At 45.1% G+C, this 23,925-nt stretch overlaps 1 protein-coding gene across 1 annotated transcript; it reads right to left on the bottom strand.

Annotated features, from left to right (window-relative positions):
* Positions 1-2,335: 2,335 nt before the first annotated feature.
* On the bottom strand, positions 2,336-21,340 carry LOC137670442 (myosin heavy chain, skeletal muscle, adult-like). The gene is made up of 38 exons (XM_068413295.1): positions 21,098-21,340; positions 20,864-21,007; positions 20,614-20,770; positions 17,329-17,356; positions 17,119-17,230; positions 16,933-17,025; positions 16,741-16,804; positions 16,550-16,648; positions 16,340-16,443; positions 16,102-16,240; positions 15,349-15,467; positions 15,117-15,266; positions 14,373-14,543; positions 13,423-13,729; positions 13,256-13,326; positions 12,916-13,003; positions 12,705-12,822; positions 12,244-12,367; positions 12,021-12,157; positions 11,659-11,914; positions 10,615-10,857; positions 10,208-10,384; positions 9,978-10,123; positions 9,801-9,891; positions 7,436-7,825; positions 7,155-7,281; positions 6,856-6,974; positions 6,215-6,411; positions 5,623-5,806; positions 5,370-5,535; positions 5,073-5,197; positions 4,604-4,912; positions 4,300-4,503; positions 3,933-4,058; positions 3,667-3,837; positions 3,476-3,580; positions 3,237-3,332; positions 2,336-2,625 (listed from the first exon to the last, which is right to left on the bottom strand). Exons 1-38 carry the CDS (start codon positions 21,302-21,304, stop codon positions 2,470-2,472), a joined length of 5,820 nt encoding a protein of 1,939 aa, XP_068269396.1. The 5' UTR covers positions 21,305-21,340; the 3' UTR covers positions 2,336-2,469.
* Positions 21,341-23,925: the final 2,585 nt, after the last annotated feature.

Raw genomic sequence — 23,925 nt, forward strand, 5'->3', positions numbered from 1 at the left:
GCAGAGACAAAGGATGTTAGAAAACATCCACTGTAAGAAGTGCAGTTTTCAAATGGTGGTGTCAGTTATGCTGCAATTATTTGCTAGACATGCTGAGAGAGACGTCACCAGACCTGGTGGACAGTCTGACAGGGAAGGCCCATTCTCCACTTCAGCAGTGTTTCCTCAGAGAGCAGCCCTCTGTGTAAAAGGAGAACTCCCAGGAATGCTAGCCCAAGCTGAACAGAAATGCCAGCACCCTAATCCCTGGGAGGAAAGCTCCTCTTCCCTTGCCTTTCTGCTAAGACATGGCTGAGTGATGGAGCCTGCATATGCTATGGACACACTTTCCTCATTAAGAAGCCTGTTTATTCTGCTGATGGGCAGTGGAATTAAACGTGAGGAGTGCTTTCTCCATGACTAGCATACCGTTTCTACTTGGCTTAGGTGTTTGTGGGTTATCTCGTTAAGATATATCCTATCTCAGGATGGCCATGAAGAGACTTGGATGACCTTTTGCCATCTCCTCTTGCTGCTTCTCCGCTCAGGCACCAATGTCTGCAGGTCTTCCCTGACCTCACAGCAGGGAAAATGGAACTGAATGCATCTTTCTTTTAGGGAGTTTGATTCATAGCTTTTTCTATGGGTCCTATCTTCTCTTTCCAGTGATGACATTCTTACATGGCTTCCTGCAGCCTGAACAGGATGGAGCATCTCAGTGGAGAGGGACCAGACCATCTAACTGGAAATATAAGTAGGGTGGCTGGTAGGACAGACGTGTCATTTGAAGTTGGGCTGCACTTGAATGAGTGCCTGAGTTGCACAGTTACTCAGATGCCTCTTATAATGTCTCTGGAAGCAATCGCTGCTGGGCAGTGGGTTCAGGCTAAGAAGGTGACCTTCCAAATGCCCTTTGCATTGCCCATTAAAGCAACTGGAGGGTTCCTGCTACAGGGCAGGTGAGGAGGGGAACAGACCTCTTGGGTAAGAACAGGGAAGGAAACGGGTCAGAACTGAAGCAATGATGGTGACGTGCCACCAGATAGCCAGCAGCCATAGTGTCAGGGTACCCTAACAGTGCTTGCATCCTCTGTCCTGAGGAGATTCTCTGCTCACCCCACTAAAGGCTGTTGGGGAGACACCTTTCTCTCCATGAGGCTTGTACTTGGCAAGGTCTGAGTTTAACCTGGGAGATGGGAACATTGTTTGAGCTCTAAGCAAGTAGATTTGGGAAAATGTATCTCATATCCTCTCCAGCTCAAGCTGCAGTGGTCACTTCACTTGGTCACTGCTTTGCCAGGCAGCGCAGGTGTATATTGCCTTTGTTCCAGGGCGGTCTCTTCAGCTCCCTGAGAAGTGCCTCCAGTTAGCCAGTATCTTGCAGGGTGACTCAGGGTGTCAGAGCAGAGCCATCCCCTGACCCCACGCTGCTCTCAGCCTCACATTTTAGCTAAGATTGGATTTTACCTCTTTGGGCTACGATTCCAAAGCTTTCATGTATGCTGGGCTGTATTTCACCCAGCTTTCCTAGGGAGGTCCAGTAGTTCTGATACTGTGGCAATCCAAACACCTCTTACATAACAACAGTGGGGATCAACAACTATGTGTTTATACCTTTGTCTCCTTGGGTTCTTCAGTTGGTGGGTGTGTTATGACCGACAGCCTCATTTTCTACCCAGAAAATGGATTTTGAGTGGAGGATGCCCTCCATTCTCCCAAACGATAACAGCTGTTACCCTCAAGTGCTCTCTGAACCTCTGTCTTTATATACAGCTATGAGCCTTTGCACCATGGACAGGGTTTCTCTGTAGGTACTTCCCGTAGATTTTCTCTCCATGAACATCTCCAAGTTTCTTTTGAATCCATGTAATCCTTTAGTTTGCCGTGAGAAAGAGTTCCACATCTTAACTGCATACTTTGTGAAGAACCCACACATCTTTGTGGTTTTGTGAATCATAAACTCTGTTTGAGTACCATAAACTCAACCCCTCCACAAATCTGCCTTGGACAGTGGCCAGTAAAAGGAGCAGCAATGCTGCACAATCGGAAGGTGCTTCAGTGCTGTATGGCTAAATATAACATAAGATGTTGTTTGAGACAGAACAGTAGGAAGGCTGAACTGGGAGGAGTCACTGTCAGTAATTACTGTCCTTGATTTCCCTTCATGTGAAGTTAAATTTCTATTCATGCCCGAGTTACTAAGTAATAAAGAAGATATAAGTAGTTAGGAACTAGGTGACAAAAAGCTGTACCGTGACATAAGTACACAAAGGTTATAAGCCAAAACAATGCCCAAAGGCTAATGATATTAACCTAACCAATAAAAAGAGAAAAAAATGAAAACTGGTGCTCGTGGTGCATGTGCGAAGTAATTTATCTTCTTTACTCTCTAGACACTGACATAATTACGAAGACTAATTACAGAAACAAGTGTCCAAGAGATTCACATTTTGTGCATCCCTCAGGTCACTTTTCTGCCTCATGACAACCTCACTCTTCCTCTTCTATCTTCTTGCCATGAAACTCTCGGCTCTTCACTCGGAGCTTGTTGACCTGCGACTCTGCAATGTCAGCCCGCTCCTCGGCTTCCTCCAGCTCGTGCTGGATCTTGCGGAACTTGGACAGGTTGACATTGGACAGCTCCTCCTGTGTGGGGAGAGGGAGCCGGTGGTGAATAGCTCAGGGCAGGGGTATCAGTCCTCCCGCGCCTCGGCCTTGCGGGGATGTGGCTCTTCCCTGGGGGAAGGCACAAACTTCGATTCTCCACCCACCACTGCTTACACATAAGCCTCACACAGATGTCCTTATCCTCCCTTATTCAGGACCCCGCTGTGACAAGCTTCACCAGTACTGTGTCACTCTTAAGGAGTTATTTCATCACTTGAATTTGTCTTTTGTGTATTTATTCTACCACTACTTGATGCCCTACTATCACTATGACTTATTATGTTGAGAAAGACCCTGAAGCCTTCTGCTGTTGATTACTAGCAGAGATTCATGAACTTCTCAGTCAGTGGATGTGGCCCCTGGGTTTGTTTAGTCTGACCTCCTGCATAAAACAGGCTGCAGAACTTCCCTCAGTTCATCCCTGACCACAGGGTGCCCAGAACTCAGCAAGGCCTCAAAACACAATAGTAAAATATCTGTTGAGTCTTGGGAGTTCCTTTCATGCTCGTTTCATGGTATTCATACTCATCTCAGTGAGCGTGCTGCCCCAGTGGAAGGTGGCTGTTGCCCATTCTCCAAGCAATACTTACAGCCTCCTCAGCTTGTCTCTTGTAGGATTTCACCTTCATTTGCAGCTTGTCCACCAGATCCTGCAGCCTAAGAATATTCTTTCGGTCTTCTTCAGACTACAGTGGTTGGTAAGCAGGAAAGAGAATGAATTCTTGGTTTCCCTCCACATGAGGTTAACGATTCCCCTTGGGGATGCTGTATAGAAAATTTGACTTGCTGTGAGAAAACTCTGTCAGCTCAAGGAGGCGCCCTGCCTTACCTGGTAGGTCAGCTCCTTCACCCTCCTCTCGTACTTGCGCACACCCTTCACAGCTTCAGCGCTGCGCTTCTGCTCAGCATCAACCTCCCCTTCCAGCTCCCGCACCTGCAATGAGAAGTCCATCTTTGGAGCTTCCCTGATGGCTGCTTATGTGACATGTTTGCAGGTGCACAAATACCAGCCCTACGCACTCTGGCCTCCAGCTTCTGGATTTGCTTCTTGCCTCCCTTCAGTGCCAACTGCTCGGCTTCATCCAGACGGTGCTGCAGGTCCTTCACTGTCTGGTCCAGGTTCTTCTTCATCCTCTCCAGGTGGGCGCTGGTGTCCTGCTCCTTCTTCAGCTCTTCTGCCATCATGGCTGCCTGAGGAGAGGAAAAAGTCAAAGCCATTTTAGGGCTGGAAACAGTTTGGGGGAGAATACACCCATCATCAGCACTGTAAGGAGTCCCCTGCTCACATCTGTGATGGCCTTCTTGGCCTTCTCTTCAGCATTGCGGGCTTCTTGGATTGTCTCCTCCATTTCACCCTGAATTTGCATGATGTCTGTTTCCAGCTTCTTCTTGGTGTTGATCAAGCTCGTGTTCTGTGCAACAGGAAAGACATGATTTCTTCTGTTAGACCTAATGCCACCACAACCAGAGCTAAAAACGCGAGTATTGTTTATGAACATCTTTAATGCAGTAAACCATACATCGGTGGCTGGCTGGATTGGCCGTATCATATCATGGCTCTCCAAGTGTTTATATAATAATCACAAGACGCATAGCAATCTCCTTCTTTCTTATCCCTTATTGATGGGATTAATTTTAAGCAGAGTGCCTGACCTGGGTATGGAGGAGCTGCACACGTTCAGTGGCATCCAGAAGCTCCTGCTCAGCCAATTTCCTTGACCTCTCCGTCTGCTCCAGGGCCGCCCGTAGCTCCTCAACTTCAGCCTGTAACAGGTTTGCTCTGCGCTCCACCATGGCCACCTGCTCCTTCAGGTCCTCCTGTGTCCTGAGAGCATCGTCCAAGTGTATCTGCGTATCCTGTAAAAGAGACAAGAGAAATTGCAAGGTGGCAGTGCACGCTTGGGTGCCAAAAATGTCAAGGATGTCATTTCCCTTTCTGTAGCTTTGCTGAACACACCTTGAGCACTGCCTGTGTGTTTCTCAGGTTCTTTTGTGCCTCTGCAGACACACGGTTGGCATGGCTTAGCTGGATCTCCATTTCATTCAGGTCTCCTTCCATCTTCTTCTTCAGTCGCAGGGCTTCATTCCTGCTCCTGATCTCAGCGTCCAGGGTGCTCTGCATGGACTCCACAATCCTGAGGTGGTTTCTCTTCATCTGGTCGATCTCCTCATCTTTCTCTGCTATCTTCCTGTCAATCTCAGACTTCACCTGGTTGAGCTCAAGCTGCAGGCGCAGGATCTTCCCCTCTTCATGTTCTAGGGAGGCCTGGACAAGTCAGCAGGAACAGTGACTTAAACCACTGCTTCTTTTCTGAGTGATCTCTTATGCAGTAGTTCATGAAATCTAAGCTTGCTTTCCTGCCAGCTCTGCAGAGAACTATTCCTATACTTTCAGCCTGGACACCCTTTATTAGCACTGTGTGTACCTCAGCTTCCTCCAGGGATGCTTGGATTTCAGACTTCTCCTGCTCAATCTGCTTCTTGACTTTCTCCAGCTCATGAATCGCCTTTCCTCCCTCGGCAATCTGCTCTGTGAGCTCAGAAATCTCCTCTGTAGGAACAAAGATCAACGGCATGGTCAGGCACAGAGCTGAATGGGAAGGATTCTGCCACACCAAGGTGACAGGCATCTTTGCTGACCTGCAAGCACAGACCCATGGGGAGTGGTGGCTAGTAGTGGATAGTGAGAAAGCCCTGCCAGGAGCAGAGGGTCAGGGACTTACGCTGCAAGTTCTTGTTCTCACGCTTCAGCGTTTCCAGGTGGTCCAAGGACTCCTCATAGGCGTTCTTCATCTTAAACAGCTCCGTGCTGAGAGAACGAGACTCCTTCTGGGAGGCTTCCAGCTCAGCCTGCGTTTCCTCATACTTCTGCTTCCATTCTGCCAGGATCTGAAGAGAAACGGGGTGTCTGTATGGATGTGTCAATCAGGAGGAGATGCTCTGCCCTGGAGCCCCAGGCTCTGGAGCCCAAAAGACCTTGTCAAAGTTCTTCTGCTTCTTGTCCAGAGCTGCGCAGGCAGCATTTGATCGCTCCACGTCAATCATCAGGTCCTCCACTTCATTCTGCAGCCTCTGCTTTGTCTTTTCCAGGGAAGCACATTTGGCATTCACGGCTTCAACGTGTTCCTCCGCATCCTGCAAGCGCTGTGCCAGCTTCTTCCTGGGAGATGATAAGTACACCTCCAAGTTAGAGCTCAGAGGGGAGCTAATTTTGTACTGTTCACAAGAGGGCAGTTGGCAAATTTGGGGGCTTTGAGCCTAGCACTTTTCACAGTGTGTTTTCTTTCTAAGACCTCATGAAACCTAAAGGGTCTATCACCTCTGTGTCCTAGCACCATCTGAGTATTTGGCCTGTCTTTGCCTTTCCAGCCATAAAGGCTACGTTTGTCCTTACCCTTTTCCGCAGTACGCTTTTTCTCTCCCTCCCTCTCTCCCCTCTACCCCAAAGACAGTATATCCCTGCCTTCATCCCACCCCTGACCTAACACACTCTCAGAGACTCCAATTTCCAATTTCCCTGGACAGTCTCAGTCTTCTCCAGCCATTTGACATCCCATTTCCTACTTACTTGGCCTCCTCCAGCTCCTCCGTGCGCTGAATAGCATCCGTCTCGTATTTGGTTCTCCACTGGGCCACTTCGCTGTTGGCCTTGGACAGGGTGCGTTGCAGCTCCCCTTTGGCTTCCTGCTCCTCCTCATATTGTTCCCGGAGCAAGTCACAGTCGTGGCGAGCCGACTGCAAAGCGTGGGCCAGGGCGTTCTTGGCCTGTGGAGACACTGGGATTGGTAACCTGAATACTTGGCTTGACATGCCTCTTGACAGTGAAATTGACAGTGAAATTAGAATGAAACTCGAGTTGGGCAAATACAAATCTGGGAGATGATGAAGCTTTCATCAATGTGTTCTGGAGGATCAGGACGTGTTAGTGAGCTGCTCTTTCTGTAAATGTTTCGACGTATGTATCTGAATCCTGACTTAGAGCGTATCATCAGAATCTCAGGAAAGCCTTGCAGATGACTTCTTCCAGCATCAAAATCATTAAGCTTACTTTCCTCTCTACCTTATGAGGTGGGGTATGTGCATTACCGGTGTTCCCTCCAGTACTGCATGTGTTTGGGGAAAGAGTATTGAACCAATCTTGGGTCAGACAGGATTCTCTAGATGCTTTTAGGGGACATGTAGGTTGTGGAGAGGAGGGTACTTCCAGACCTTTATTTCTTCCTCTAGATGTCTCTTGAGTTCCTCAATCTGTTGGGTAAATCCTTGCTTGCCCCTAGACAGCTGAGAAATCAGAGCATCCTTTTCCTCCACCTGGCGTGAATATTCACCTGGAAAGGGTAAAACGAAAAAAAAGTAACTAGACTATTAATAATATGACAGTTTCTACCTCTGAACCCACATAATCAGGAGTGGCTTGGAGAGGTTCTACCAGTTATCATATTACACCCTCTGGTATTCTCATGGCATGAAGGTCCTCCCATTGCACCTCAGGAATGAGCATGTCTCACCTGTTTCTGTCTGCAGACGAGCTCTTTGAGTATTGAGGTCATTGATCATGCGCTGATTCTGCTCCTCCTTAGTTTTAATCTCACTCAGCTGATCTTCCAGAGTGCGGCACATCTTCTCCAGATTTGCCTAGATACCAATCACAAGGGAAAAAAGGAGATGAACACCTGCACTCTGACTTATCCTCACAGCACGGATACTTTTTTTATGAGAATGTGGCTGGTAGATGTAGCCTGTTTGCCATACCTTGGCCCTGTGAGCATGTTCTGCTGCAATTCCATACCTTGGCTTTGGAGACAGTTTCCATGTTACTGGCCAAGTCGTCAATCTCCATCTTCAGCTCACTCTTCTCCTTCTCCAGCTTCTGCTTCACTCGTTGCAGGTTGTCGATCTGCTCCCCAAGCTCAGCTGTGCTGTCCGCGTGCTTCTTCCGCAGGGCGGCAGCTGTGGCTTCATGCTGCAGCGTGGCCTCTTCGAGGTCGCGACGCATCTTCTGAAATTCTGCCTCACGCTTCTTGTTCATCTCAATCTGAGATGCAGTAGCCCCTCCTGCTTCTTCCAGGCGCTCGCTGATCTCCTCTAGCTCCCTCGAGAGGTCAGCCCGATGCTTCTCTGCTTTTGCCCGAGAGGTTCGCTCTGCCTCAATTTCCTCCTCCAGTTCCTCAATACGAGCCTGGAGAACATTAGGGACCCTTCACATCCATGCCCTCCTCCTACCTGATGTCTTTTGGAAGGGCAGAAGAGAAGGAAAGGTCTATAGGGATGTTGCCAGGTCGTGCAGGGAGAAGATTAGAAGGGCCAAAGCTCAATTAGAGCTTAATTTGACTGCTACGGTCAAAGATAACAAAAAAGGCTTCTACAAATACATCAACAGCAAAAGGAGGGTCAAGGAGAGCCTTCACCACTTGCTGAATGAGGAGGGTAGTGTAGTGTCAGGGGATGAGGAAAAGGCAGAGGTGCTCAATGCCTTCTTTCCCTCGGTCTTCAAAGTCAAGACCGGTTGTCCTCAGGAGACTCAGTCCCCAGAGCCTGAAGTCAGGTGCGGGTGGCTGTGTGAACCCCCCGTAATCCAGGAGGAGACAGTTAGTGACCTGCTGTGCCAGTTGGACACCCACAAGGCTATGGGCCCGGATGGGATTCACCCCAGAGTAATGAAGGAACTGGCAGATGAACTTGCCAAACCACTCTCTATTATCTACCGACAGTCCTGGTTAACTGGAGAAGTTCCAGCTGACTGGAAATTAGCAAATGTAATGCCCATCTACGAGCAGGGCCGGAAGGATGATCCAGGGAACTATAGGCCTGTCAGCCTGACCTCGGTGACAGGCAAGGTGATGGAACAGATCATCCTGAGTGCCATTACACGGCACATGCAGGACAATCGGGGCATCGGGGACAGCGAACATGGATTCATGAAAGGCAGGTCCTGCTTGACCAACTTGATCTCCTTCTATGACCAAGTGATCCGCTTAGTAAATGAGGGCAGGGCTGTGGATGTAGTCTATCTAGACTTCAGTAAGGCATTCGACACTGTCTCCCACAGCACCCTCCTAGATAAACTGACTTCCCAGGGCTTGGATGGGTGGACTCTTAAATGGTTTAAAAACTGGCTGGATGGCCGAGCCCAGAGAGTGGTGGTGAATGGGGCAAAGTCCAACTGGCGGCCAGTCACTAGGGCTCAGTTCTGGGGCCGGTGCTGTTCAATATCTTTATAGATGATCTAGATGTAGGGAATGAATGCACCCTCAGTAATTTTCAGATGACACCAAGCTGGGTGGGACTGTCGATCTGCTGGAGGGTAGGAAGGCCCTACAGAGGGATCTGGACAGGTTAGATAAATGGGCCGAGACCAACGGCATGAGGTTCAGCAAGAACAAGTGCCGAGTCTTACACTTTGGCCACAACAACCCCATGCAGCGCTACAGGCTGGGGGAAGAGTGGTTAGAGAACGGCCCAGCAGAAAGAGACTTGGGGGTGCTGATCGACAGCCTGCTAAACATGAGCCAGCAGTGTGCCCAGGTGGCCAAGAAGGCCAATGGCATCCTGGCCTCTATTAGGAATAGTGTAGCCAGCCGGTGTAGGGAAGTGATCGTCCCTCTGTACTCGGCACTGGTGAGGCCGCACCTTGAATTCTGTGTCTAGTTCTGTGCCCCGCACTTCAAGAAAGATGTTGAGGTGTTGGAGCGAGTCCAGAGGAGGGCGACCAAGCTGGTGAAGGGTCTGGAGGGTATGACCTACGAGGAACGGCTGAGGGAGCTGGGGTTGTTTAGCCTGGAGAAGAGGAGGCTCAGAGGTGACCTTATTGCAGTCTACAACTACCTGAAGGGAGGTTGCAGTGGAGGGGGAGTCGGCCTCTTCTCCCGGGCAATTAGTGATAGGACAAGAGGACACAGCCTCAAGCCTCGCCAGGGGAGGTTCAGGTTGGACATTAGGAAGAATTTCTTTTCAGAAAGGGTTATTAGACATTGGAATGGGCTGCCCATGGAGGTGGTGGAGTCACCATCTCTGGATGTGTTTAAAAAAAAGACCGGACATGGCACTTAGTGCCATGGTCTAGTTGACATGGTGGTGTCAGGGCAATGGTTGGACTCGATGATCCCAGAGGGCTCTTCCAACCTGACTGATTCTATGATTGAAAAGAAACTTGCCTGCAGCTCCTTGATCTTCTTCTGTAATTGCATGCCCAGGGCTTGCTCATCCTCGATTTTGCTCTGGATCTGGCTGATTTCAAAGTCTTTCCTTTGCACAAACAAACCGTGTTAGAGCTCAAAGAAAACAGACAAGTGCACCAGCCCAGCACTCAGGTGCCCCACAGACACACTTACTTCTTCAGTTTCTCATCCAGCTGCTGCTTATCATTTTCCAAATCCATTATGCTGTCATGGGCCAGCTTCAAGTCCCCTTCGAGTTTCCTCTTAGCTCTCTCAAGGTCCATGCGCAGTTTCTTCTCTTGCTCCAGGGACCCTTCCAGCTAAAAGAACAAGACCATCAGTGCTCCACCAGTCAGGTTTAACTCCACACCTGTCCTGTTCTTGCTGTATGCCTGTGTGCTTACATCGTCCACTTGCTGCTCCAGCTTGGTTTTAGCTTTGGTCAGCGTATTGACTTTGTCCTCTTCTACCTGCAGGTCATCCAGTGTCTGCTGATGGGCCTCTTGGAGGGCTTTCTTCTCTTTTGTCAGCTTGGCAATGGTCTCGTCCAGGGCTGCCATCTCCTCTGTGAGGTTTTTCACCTGTTGAGTGTAAGAAAGTGCCAAAAGTCTGCGTAGAAGACTTGAGTGCTGGTGCAGTGACATTTTCACTTTGCAGTGCTTAGCCAGGAGCTTGGTTTTTATTTGGACTGCCTAGCTGTCCTGCTATGATGCTCCTGGCATGTTCCAAACCTACCTTTGTTCTGAGGATACCAGGCTGATGTGGAAGCCATCTGTCCCTTTACCCTTCACGTGACTCCCCGTGTGTGTACCTTGTTTTCAGTGGCATGCTTTTCCTTCTCCACTTTGGCCAACGTTAACTCCAGGTCATCAATATCTTTCTTCAGCTCTGAACATTCATCCTCCAGTTTTCTCTTCTTGGCTGTCAGCTCGGCATTAATTTCCTCCTCATCCTCAGCCCTTTCAGTCACCTCCTTAATTTTGGCTTCCAGCTGGATTTTGGTTTTGATGAGCTGGTCACACCTTTCCTCAGCATCAGCCAAGCTATCTGCTTCCTGGTGGGGAGACACACATTTTTGTGGGTTGTAACGTTTTGAAGATTCTCCGCTCTGTCTTTTGTATCACTGAGTAGGCACGTGTTAAAATGGGGGCTGAACCTGGCCTTCCACTCCAGCAACTGAAAGATCTTGCCAGGTGTCTACTGGGAAACCTTGTCATCTAGAATCAAGACCGGTTCCAAATTTTTTAATGTCTCTTAAAAATGCCTCACAGAGAGGGTATCTGACAGAAAAAGTAGTCAATAGCTTCTTCTTTTTAATTGACTCACTGTGAAACTCATAATATTTGGGGACTAAAGGCTTTGTGAGAATAATTTAGTGGAGGAAGTAGAGTTTTGTTTGGTTTGAAGAAACTGCCTTTTCCTAATAGAGTTTGAATGGGCAGTATCCGTGTTTCTGAAACTAATCAAGGCCTTCTAGAGTAGCTCTAAGTAGGAAAAGTGGGTCCTTCTTAGGTTGCCTTTACCCTGTTAGACACATATGCTGCTTTGAATGTTGGGTAGATGGAGATGCTTCCTTTCCAGTTCAGATCTCTCTACGGTGGGTTACATGTTGGCTTGTGTTACATGGCTCTTTCCTCAGACAGCAGGAATGCCGAGTCTCATGTGGGGCTGCCATGAGACTCACCATGCCCCTGCCAGTGCCTCTTCACTCAATGTTAGCGTTCCTCAAGAGCGCGTGATTTAGACTGTTTTCTACTGCACGTTAGTCAGCTTCCTGCAAGTCTCTGCTTAGGGTAAGAAGCATTCTGACTGCATTACATTCTTCTCCCAGGGACAAATGAACAGTGATACTCACAGACTGCACTTGAAGCTGCAGGTCATTTTTCTCCTGCAGTAAGGTCACCATTTTCTCCTCCAGCTCTTTCCTCTTTGCCTCAGACTTTGCAAGCTCTTCCTTCGTTTTCTCAAACTCTTGTTTCATGTTGGCCATCTCCTTCTCTGATTCTGCACTCTTCAGCAAGGGCTTGATCTTGAAGAACAGCTTCATCCAGGGCCAGTGCTTGACATTCATGAATGCACGAACATTGTACTGGATACAGAAGATTGAGTCCCTGAAATGAAATTCACACGGCTGTTGCATACTCTGTGGGTTGGATGAATGTAGACTCAATTAGCCAAGACCCATGAGAACACGATATGTGGGTTAGAAATGTCTACCTCCTCTCCACCATTTTCCGAAACTCCACTCTCATCAGGAAGCCCCTGCACCTGGCTTGTGTCATGGTCATAATCTCTGCTAGTTTCTCATCTCTCATCTCCTCCAGCAGACCTATCAGCCCAGCTTTGAAGAACACCTTAAGAAAGGGAACATTGTAGCGCATCGGCCTCAGGTAGTGCATAACAGAGGCACATAGAGTTTGAATGCAGGACTTGTTTCTACCTTGGTGTGACCAAATCTGTACTGGGTGTGGTCCACATCAATGGACCCAAGAAGCTTCTCTGAAGCCTTCTTGCTATCCATGAACTGACCTTCTGGAATAGCACTTGCATTAAGCACTCTGTATCTGTAGGAGAAAGCAGAACGTGAAGAAATTCACATTACTGAAACGACCACTGCAACTGAACCCCACAGTCTTCTCAGCAACAGCTGACTGACTGAGTAATGACATGTATTAGGGTCAGTCCATTCTTTCAAGACAGTGTAAGTAAGTGAGCTTTTCATACTGTTAACTCCAACTCCAAGAGAATCCTCACCATCAACATAAAATCAATCATAAAGTCATAATAAAACATGTTTATGTTACTACTAAGGTCCTTTTTGAAGAATAATCTTTCAAGTTTCTTAAGATATTTGGGCTCTTCAGCTCAGTCGGAATTGTCAGAAAGAAGGAGCACTCTTACCTCTGTTTGAAGTCAGCATACAGGACTCTGCTGGGGAATCCTTTCCTGCAAATTCTGATCCCTTCCAGCACGCCGTTACACCGCAGCTGATGCAGCACCAGCTCATGCTCCATGGCACCTAACAAACACCACCATTAGTGACTAACCTATTGTTTAAATTCAGGAGAAGAGCTTCTGTGGCTTGAGTTTTCCTCCTATTGGATCTTCTTACCAGGTGTTTTTGTTTCATTTGGGATGATGCATCGTACAAAATGGGGGTGAGTGCTGCGTAGATTTGTCATCAACTTGTTTAAATTCTCCTGTGAGATTACAACGTGAAGTTTAGATTAAAGCTTGTAAGCACTGCCCCCTTATATATAATGTGCATATAAAAAAGGAATCTTTCAGTGTCTTGACCTATGAGAAATGCATGGTTATCTTGGTGTAAACCTCCTTCAATAAATATGAATCACTGTATGCTCAGGGAATTACAGGGCTGTCTTCTCACAGCAATTCTACTTTTGTGTTATTTCACTGAATATTTTTAATAATGTAGTGAATTTTGCCCTTACCCGGAAAAGAGCTGAGACAGTCTGGAAAGAAGAACCCTTCTTCTTGCCACCCTTCTTGCCACCACCACCCTCTGCAAAATTGAGAATGAGCAGATATCTTTAACACTGCCTTTAAGATTCCCCTTTGTACAGAATGAACACATGGAAATGGATTTTACAGAGCTTACCTGCTTCCCCACCATAAGTGGCAAAGAGTAAAGCCAGTGTTTTCACAGATGATTTCTGGTACAACCCAATGACAGTTTCATTCAGGGGGTCTTTGTTCTTCTCAAGCCAGCCAGTGATGTTGTAGTCTACTGTACCAGCATAGTGCACCAGGGAGAAATGGGCCTCGGCCTTGCCTTTGGCAGGCTTGGGCTTCTGGAAGTTGTTGGACTTGCCCAGATGCTGATCATAGAGCTTGTTCTTGAAAGAGGTGTCAGTTGCCTTGGGAAACATGCACTCCTCTTCCAGGATGGAGAAGATGCCCATGGGCTGGAAGGTAGCACAAGAAGTGACAGAGAAAGATGATAATGAAGCATGTGCTGTGAACATCAAAATCACCAGTGTGTTGCTGCTAGCGTCTCAGCCTGCATAAGGGCTTAAGTTTGTCAGGTGTTGTTCTGAGCCAGGGAGCTTATTTCTGCCTTCGCTTGCCTTCCTGCAGACTGTCTTCATGGAACTGGCAAGAACGTCTGTCCAGGTTCAGGTTAGAACTGGGAGTAGAATTGGAGGGAGAAAGGGGTGAACCGAAAAATAATTGGGAAAATAGCTACAGGAGGCACAGTTGTTCTGGGAAATCAGGTGAGATGATATTTATTTCCCAGATTTGTGTGTGGAGTTCTGATTTGAGTCTTCAGAGGAAAAAGGAAAGGAGACTGACTCCAGTTTCTTTTAAAGAAGTCTGTTGGTGGGAGTCCAGGCTACCTTTTCCACGCTTGAAGACCAAGTAATGCAGGATTGATGACACAGACTTGCATTTCCTAATTTCTCTTCCCCAGACTAAAATAAATTTCAGTGCAAAATATTTTGTTTACCTGACACTGAACGTCTGGCCGTGAGTTCTTTCTGAGCTGAATCTGGCTCGGAAACATCACAGAATTGCAAAATACAGCATACACTTGTATGGAAAAGTTACCTTCTCAATGAGCTCAATGCAGGCAGCCAGGTCCATCCCAAAGTCAATGAACTCCCATTCAATTCCTTCCTTCTTGTATTCCTCCTGCTCCAGCACGAACATGTGGTGGTTGAAGAACTGTTGCAGTTTCTCATTGGTGAAGTTGATGCACAGCTGCTCAAAGCTGTTGAACTGCCCAAAGCAAGGAGAGGTGCACTGGTTCTCAAGGTGTGGCAAACACCATGGGGGTTTGCTAGCATTCTCCTAATGCTGTTTGAAATTCCCCAGCTGAAACACTGCTCCTACCTGTACTGTAATAGCGTGTGTTTCCTTAGCAGGACTTCTATTGTAAAATTTACTGTCCTCAAAGGATTTTATTATTATTGCTTTTCAAATCAAGTTAAAAGTAACGTTTCTCTTTTACTGTGCTACTCAAAATCAAATCCTTCAGTAACCTCAGCTGCAGCATTGTGTGGGTGTCTCAGCCCTCTGACTTCCCAGAGAGTGGAAACCTCCTCAGTGTCCCACCCAAGAATTTCTCTGCCCTCAGATCAACAATCCAGGGATTTCAATGTTAGAATCAAAGTGTTTGTTAGTAAAGCCATTTGAGGATGCTACTGTGACAGAGAAGAGGGAGGGGTTTCTAGAAAACTGCAGATGAGGAGGATAAACTTCTGAATCTTCTTAAAACAAACTGTGTTTCTGAGTCCTCATGACCCCTCCCTGGTCTTCCTTTGACTATGGTTCTGAATCCTTGTTGCTTACATCAAAGATCTCGAAGCCAGCAATGTCCAGGACACCAATGAAGTACTGTCTGGGTTGCTTGGTATCCAGCTGTTGGTTGATGCGAATAACCATCCACAAGAACATCTTCTCATAGACAGCTTTTGCCAGGGCACCAACTGCATTGTTCACCTAAAGCAGAGAAGAAAGGACTGGAGTTACCTCCAAGGGTCAAAGAAGAATCCTCAAATACTCTTTTCAATCTTCTCCTTACCTGTTCCACAGTTTGACCTTTGGTCACAAATTCATTCCCAACCTTGACTCGGGGATAACACAGGGCTTTCAGCAGGTCAGCTGAGTTCAGGCCCATCAGGTAGGCAGCCTTGTCAGCCACTAAAGAGGGGGAGAGGGAAAAAGAAGCATTTATCTTTGGACGATGGCTAGAATTTGGTCACTGTGAACAACTCCGCTGTTCATGTTCTAGAAATGGAAAAGCAGTGGTTTGGTCTCATACAGAAGGTCTGCAAAGGAATGTAAGTTCTGGAAGCTAATATTGGACTTCTTTGAAAGCAAGAACAGGTATGGTTTGGATAGAAATAGCTTGAATCTAGAATTTCCCAGAAGAATCCCAAAAGCCTCTGGGAATACAGGAGGCATGCATGCAGCACATTCGTTTTCTGTGGAAAGTGGATTTCTGCATAGTTAAGAATGCAGGATTTATTTCACCAAAAATATCATTGCACGTCATGGTCACTTAGCAGTTGAAGGTTTTACAGAGAGAAATCCTGTGTTGAAGTTCCCCCTTTCAGGCTGTGTGTGTTTGGGGAGTGTCCATTGAATAAAACAATGGTATTTCCCACGATCAGGGAAGCACCTCTGCAGTTACAGAGACAATGAACAAAGATGCTTTTCCTCAGTGTTTTATGTGGTGACTCAGGCCATCAAAGGCCTGTCTTTGGAGGCTAACATATCATCTCTGCAAACAGAGAAGTTCTTTGAACAGTTCAGTTGCTGAATTTGCTGATACCTTCTGTGCCATCGGGCTCTGCCTGCTCCTCTCGTTGCTTCTGCTTGAACTTCAAGTTCCCGTAGTGCATGACAGCCCCTGTCAGCTTGTAGATGGCAGTCTTTTCATCAGCAGTGAAGCCCAGGATGTCAATGGCCTCCTGCAGTCAAAACAATGAAGTACAATACACATCCTTAGTAGGTCATCTACGTTACCTGCAAGACATGTACAATAGGTACCATTTTGCTGTGTTACTTACGTCTGTAGCCATGAGCTCCTCCTGGTCATCAATGCTGGGAACAGTGACCTCACCTTGACTCACATAGTGGAAATCAAAAGGGTTGGTGCTAATGAGGAGCATGTCTGAAAGCAGGAAGACACAAGGCACAGGCTTAGTTTTGCCAACCAGGTAACAAAGGGAACTGTTGCTCAGTGACCATCCTCAAAAACACATAATGATCCTTCCTACCAATTAGCTCCGGCTTCTTGTTGGACGTGATCTGATAAAATATGTGGTAGCTTCTTTCCGCCTTGAGCTGGAAAGTGACTCTGGACTTCTCCAACAGATCTGGCAAGGAAGGCAGAACGAGTTAGGCACAGGAATGCACATGGAGGTGGGAATTTAGGAAGGAATGGGATCAGGCCAGGAGAGTCTCTTACAAGTTTCAATGTCAGCAGAAGCCAGTTTGCCTGTGGCCCCAAAGTGGATTCTGATGAATTTGCCCTGTTAAGGAGAAGCAGAAGCATTTCAGCCTGGATGGGTTCTTTTGACATCTCCTTTACATGGATACTGCTAGGGCGTCACTTATCATGTAATGAGAGGGAGAGATTTTGTCCAAAGCAACAACTTACAAAGCGTGAGGAGTTGTCATTCCTCACAGTCTTGGCATTTCCAAAGGCCTCCAGCAATGGGTTGGCGCTGATGATTTGATCCTCAAGCGTTCCCTGCAGGACAATAATTATTGCTGGTTATCCTTTCCAAAAATCATCTCAGGAACAGAGAAAAGCACTGACTCAAGCCAACATCTATTAATTTACCTGCATTTTGCCAGACTGCTCTTCCTTCTTCTTCTCCCCACTTGCTGCAATTGTTGCAAAGTACTGGATGACACGCTTTGTGTTCACAGTCTTCCCTGCACCGGATTCTCCGCTGTCAACCCAAAGAGAGAAGCAGAGAGCGTGTGGTCAGGCAGGAGGTCCCCTGGCACTGGGCAGCCCCACAAGGACCTGAGCAGGGAGTGTACATACGTGATCAGGATCGACTGGTTCTCACGATCTGTGAAAGAGGCAGAAACGGAGATTATTAATATGTACCATGAATGTCCTGGATAAAAATATTCCTGGGACTTTTAGAAGATGCACTAGCAGTAGGCAGCTAATTCCTTTCATAAACCTCTGTGCCTTCACCCTTAATTTCTTTTGAACATTTTAAAGTTCCCAGCTGTAGCTGGGCTGCTGACACGTCAACACTGATTTGTGTGTCTGATGTAGTATATACGCTTCTTTTTCTGCATATTCTCTTCATGACAAGTTGCTCATTTTCTTTATGAAAAGGATTCCAACTAAGGAGTATTTTTGTAGAGTTACTGATTAACTGAACTATCTGTAATCTAAAGTGAAATGGAGCAGGTGTTTCTCACAAACTTTATAACATAGGAACAACTACTCCCGATCAGTCCATAGGCCCCCCTAGATGGTCTTTCTGTCAGTGGCCGATTGGTTGTTGCCTAAAGAAAATCATGAAAACATCAGAAGCATGTAGTAATCTTTTACTAGAATACTCTTCCATACTCTAGAAAACTGAAATTTTTGTACTTCCAGAGCTAGGTTCGATGTTTTTGTGTGTAATAACTTGGGCTATGTTTGCTTTCTAGAATTTTGTCTGGTTGCTTTTTTAACCCATGCTCAGTTCTTTTTCTGTTTCTTCAACTTTTATTGTCCAGTCTGTTCCATTTTGTAACCAATGACTTTGTGTAGGAAAAAAATGTGTTTGGTACTGAGCTTGGTTTTTCATGTACTCTTGCCTTGCCTATTCATCTTCTCTATGCCATGCAAAATTTTATAAAATAACACAAATCATTTGTCTAAAGTTACTTGAGCAGATGTCCTGCCATACCTTTGGGAAGCCTTTTCAGCTTTGTCTTGACCTGTTCCTTTTCTACTATATTCTTTTTTGAAAAAGGAAGTGTAGAAATGCATACAGTACACAATGTGCAGATATTCCTTGGGTAACCACCATGACATAATGGTGTTTTTTGGTTTGGTCTCTATTACTTGCTCAGTGATCTCCACCTTTCAAATTGTTATTTTATAGATTTCTGATCACTGAGCCAAAATTTTCAAAGCTGTATTAAAGGATTTCTATAACAGAAGCAGTAGTTGTCAGCAATGAGCCCGTCTTTGGGGTTTTTTTCCTGTATGTCCATTGTTTGACGTTCTTGTTGACCAAACTTAGTTGCCACATCACTGAATAATAATTAGATCATATAATGTCATAAAGTCCCTCTGAAATTCTTAACTGTTGGACTTATCTTTACTGGCCTGAAGGACTTAGTCAAATCAGAAAGCTTGTCATCATCTCCAGATAATTTAAAAAAAATGTTGAACAGTGGAAGTCCCAGAACAGATCCCAGTGCTACTTCATTGATAAAATCTTTACACTACGAAAACTGAAAAAAAACAATTTTTACCACGTCTTCCTTTTTCTTAACCAGCTCTTTCTGAACCTTCTCGATTCTATAGCTGGTAGTGAATGTAAGCATAAAAAGTTACGCTAAGAATAGTTGCTTTATCAACTGCACTGAAGATCTTTGTTGAATTCAGATAGGTTACCTTGACCAGCTCTCCTTTGTTAAAAAATATCTGTAGTTTGTAAGGCAAGACTTCCGTTTATAAAAAATGCATCCTTTTTTTTTTCTTGGTGAGTCATACACATTCACATGCCCAGTAATTTCCTTGTTTAGAAATTGCTGGCAGCTTGCCTTTTACAAAAATCAAGCCTGCTGGTACGCTGTTCCTTAAAACTCCCTCACAATTCTTTTTAAAAGTTAGTGTAACACTCGCTGTTTTCCAGGAAATTTTCAGTGAGAATTTTTGATCGGTAGAGTTCCACTGGAATGCCTAGTTGAATTCTGTCCTGGCAGTTTGTTGGTGTTTATTTTATTGTTGTTTTTTTTTTAAAGACATTTCAATTAGAAGAAGTTCCTCTGATGAATCCCACTATAAGGAGGAGTTCCAGAAATTAATACTTTCCACGCTGCTTTAAGGTAAACAAGTGAAAATCTCATTTAATTGTTCTGATATGACCTTATGTTTTCCAGGTTGTCTTGAAAGTTGACTCTACAGACTCATTTTAAGCCTGTAAGCTCTTTAGGTATTTGAAAAAGAAATGAGCATAAATTTTTATGTATGCCATAAGTCGTTCTCAAACCTTTACTTTTGCATGCCTTCTTGTGTTTTCACAGATAACTAGCCAGAGTTGTCTTTTGAAGAAAGTCTATTTGTGTTTAATAACCTAACTTAATAGGCTGTGTAGCTGGACTGGCTTTCAAAGAAAGTGCTTTTTCCCAGGTGATTTACATTCGTTCTGTGCCTCTAGGATAGTGTTTTTCAATGATGTGCATGCAGTCTGAAGAGACTAAGCCATTCGGTAACTAACTCCCAGTGGAAAAGTCTGGGTTTGTGGTCACCAAGTTCCTGCACACCTCTTGAAGGTGCCAGTAAGAGTAAACGTATGATGACTTACATAAATACTGCCATGATAAGACACACAGACCAAGCATCAATTTATTATTGTACCATTGTCATAGTACTCTCTTCCAATTAACCTTCTTACTGCTCTGAATATTACAGAATTAAATACAGTAATTGGGGAGGGAACAAGATTTATTTTAACAAATTAAAATATACCTCTCTTTGTTTAATATTTTTCTGACTAATCTGCTGTTTCTTGAAAGTCTGGAGATTTAGACAATGCTAGAAAAGTTTTCACCACCCTTCTTTCTTATTGATTCCATTTATATTAATGAGTGGAAAAGAAGAAACTGTTTTTGAGACAGAGGAAGTATCAATTTTCAGAGCAGGTTTCACTGTAATGTCTGACTAACACTGCTTCCTGAGTTTTCGTAAAACCACTATAGGAAACATTGGCTTCAATGTTGAATCTCCTTTCCCTTTACACCCAATCTTATTTACAGAACTCCACCCTAGTGACTTTCAGTCCTGCAAAGCAAATCATTCAAAGAACAATCGTCTCAACTTCAAAAGTTTATCCAAATTTCTTTGAAGGAAAATCTGACAATGTATTCAGCGTTAAACAGTATCCTCCCAAGTATCTTGGACAGTAAATTCTAACATTGATTGTTAGAGACATGATCTCAATGATGGTATCCAGTAAATAAAATATTTGCAACAATGAGAGGACATCCACCCTCCCAACATCATTAAACTGAAATATTTTGTAGAGAAAAGACTTTTCTTCTCCTCTGCGAGTGTTCAGAACCAAATAGTTTTAAGGAAGACCAAGCAACTCACCAGTTAGCATGAACTGATAGGCATTGTCAGAGATGGAGAAGATGTGTGGAGGGGCCTCTGAGCGCTTCTTGCCTCGGTAGGCCAACACCACCTCCGGGTTGTACACTGGCAGCCACTTGTAGGGGTTGACAGTGACGCAGAAGAGACCCGAGTAGGTCTGCGAGGAAGGGAGACAGCACGTTGACTTCCTCTTAGCCTAGCAGAGCAGTTCCTTCTAGCTCCCCAAAGGAAGACTGCTGATGGTACTTACATAGATCATCCAGGCTGCATAACGCTCTTTGAGGTTGTACAGCACAGCAGGTTCGTGGAGGTGGGTCATCATGGCCATGTCCTCGACTTTATCATACTTGGGAGGGTTCATGGAGAAGATTTGATCTTCCTTCACGGTCAGGGTCTATCAGATGAAGACAGAGATGCATGTATGTCAGCTAAGAGCTGAGACTGGGAACTACATACAGTTTTTAAGCCTTGGTTTTTTACTCACTTCTCCACCTTCAGTCTTGACTGTGACCTTCCCTGATTCCCTACTCTGGATTGTCCCTTTCACAAAGGATTCCTTAGGATGCACCACAAAGACAGATGTCTTGGCATCAAAAGGCTTGTTCTGGGCCTCAATTCTCTCCTTTTCTGATTTTCGGAGGTAAGGAGCTGCCTCCCCAAAGGCAGCCATCTCAGCGTCTGCAGAGGCCATGTCTGCACTTTATTGAAGGCAAGTCAGCAGAGAACCCTATGGGAGAAATGAAATGTAGCATCAACAGTTCATTAATGTACACCTACTTGCAAGGAGACCTTTTCCAATGTTTCAAAATTAAGCACATGCTAGAGTTGCCAGAACTAGCAAAACTAGCCTTCCTCTTGTTTAATGATTTAAACCCAGAAGAGAAAAATCTTGTTTTCATCCTTGAATAATACAAAATAATGTTTTAAAAATTGCTTTTATTTGTGTCTTGTGACACTGTAGAGATTGTACAGTACAGATTGTACGGATTGTACAGTGTCATATTTAAGAATACAAATTATGTTAAAGGAACCTTCTTATCTTATGTAAAAATCAAAAAAAGGTACAGGTAGAAAATATAGAGATGCCTTGAAAGCAAATGGAAAAACTTACTTGGAAATCAGTTTCAGAGAGAAGAATATACGGCATAATATGCAATAAAGGGGGATGACTAAATTCAATATATCTCTAGACCCAGCACACTTACCTTGAAACTTTTCTGGGAGACAGGGCAGAGTGCTGCAAAGACACTTTTATAGAGTCTGGTTGGCAAATGCTCTGGATTCCTACTCTTTCTTCGGTCAAAACATTTTTTGGCAAACATTCTTTGGCAAAGCATTGTCTGGCAAACTTAACTAAGGGCATAATTGTCATTTGATTGGAACAGATATATTTAGAAATGTTTTGTATCTTACCAATGATGTGAATGTATCCACTATAAATAATTTGACAAGAGACTTGAGGAGAGAATCTCAATTAGTCAAGGCACTTGGAGTACTTGGATGTAGGACTTATGGATTCTATTGCTGCATTTCCAATTATTTCCTCCTGGACTCAAGATAGATTTTTATTGCATGTCTGTGCTGCAACTCTTCCAGTTGCATTGTGCAGATAACATTAATGTTTTCCACATGATGTTCTGAGGCTAATGAAGAAATGTATTAAGGGCAGTACATAAACTGTGAAAAAAAGCTAAAATGTTCTTGTTAAATGAATTAGTCTTACATTCATCTAATATTTGAAATGAGAGAAACAAAATGTGTTACAGTCCAAATTCCTACATACAACATTCTTAGGAACTGAGATGCAGCCCAAGACAAAGAAGCAATTACATTCTCTTTCTAAACATTCCTGTTGAAAGATAGGATGCACACAAAAATGCATTAGGTACAGTGCTGAGTAAGTATAAATGTGTAATATTTAGTGACTAGCACTAAATTAATTAACAAAGTTTTTACTGTACCTCCACCTTTAGTACAGATTTTAAGAATACGATAGAGCTAACAAATACAAAGTATCCTTCTAAACACATTAAGCCTGTTCGTCACATATGTACCCACTGTCAACATACATCAAGCAATGTCCTCAACCAAGTCAGGAAGCAGGGGACGTCCCTGTAGCCCTTCACTACCTACAACTTCAAAAAAAACACCCCTCCACCCAAGCACAACTATACACACAATCACACACACAACAGTCCTAGATCCTCTGCAATCTGATACATCCTCAGTCCAGCACTCCCATCCCATCACAAATATCTTGCACATTTACACATTCATACTGTTCCAGCAACAAAAACTGTCAACACAGTGCTGCCTATATCAGAGCATTAGAGGTGGCAGGCAGTCCTGTACAATGCTGACACTCTGAGAAAGGGAGAACTTGCTGGTAGTCCTGGAGAGTGACTGATCTAGTTCTAGGAAAAGGGCACTGTCATTTGAGCTGCTTTAAACACTGTCAGATCTAAACAAGCTCTTCTCCTGGTCATTGGCATTTTGGTTATTAAAAGAGCTCAGTGGATGAAGCCCTGTGAATAACACAGGGGCAAGGTCAGAAAAATGATGCCTGTGATCCAACGTAATATCCAGCATCAAGCGCTGGCCTGTGCATGAAGAGCTTCTTCCACGGAGAGCACTGCAGCACTCATTTTTCTGGGGTTCAAGCCCACAGATCAGCCCTGGGGTCCCTGCACAGGGCATGGGGAGGCTGATGGAAACACCCTGTGCCCTGCCCATAGTATTGATTCCAGTATGAACCCTTGAGGGACACCTCTGGTTTACATTTGGATGTTGAGCATTTGACTGAGCACAATTTGCTCTTGGTGAAGCCGTGTTGGCTCTCTCTAGTCAACTCCCTGTGTTACATAGACTTCAGCATAGCTTCCAGGAAGGTCAGTTCCATGATCTTACCGGACACTGATGTGGGGCTGAGTGGTTGGTAGTTCCCAGGATTTTCCTCATTACTCTATATAAACAATGAGAATAATTCCACGGATGAAAATCACAGAACCATAGAATCATAGAATCACAGAATCACAAAATGGTTTGGGTTGGAAGGGACCTTAAAGATCATCCAGTTCCAACCCCCCTGCCATTGGCAGGGACACTTTTCACTAGACCAGGTTGCCTTTGAGCATCCCATACAACCTGGCTTTGAACACTGCCAGGGAGGGGGCATCCACAACTTCTCCGGGCAGCTTGTTCCAGTGTTTCACTACCCTCACAGTCAACAATTTCTTCCTAATATCTAATCTAAATCTACCCTCTTTCAGTTTAAAACTGTTACTCCTTGTCCTATCACTACATGCCCTTGTA

Source organism: Nyctibius grandis, chromosome 15 (genome assembly GCF_013368605.1).
Source record: "Nyctibius grandis isolate bNycGra1 chromosome 15, bNycGra1.pri, whole genome shotgun sequence".
In the NCBI taxonomy this organism is placed as follows: domain Eukaryota; kingdom Metazoa; phylum Chordata; class Aves; order Nyctibiiformes; family Nyctibiidae; genus Nyctibius; species Nyctibius grandis.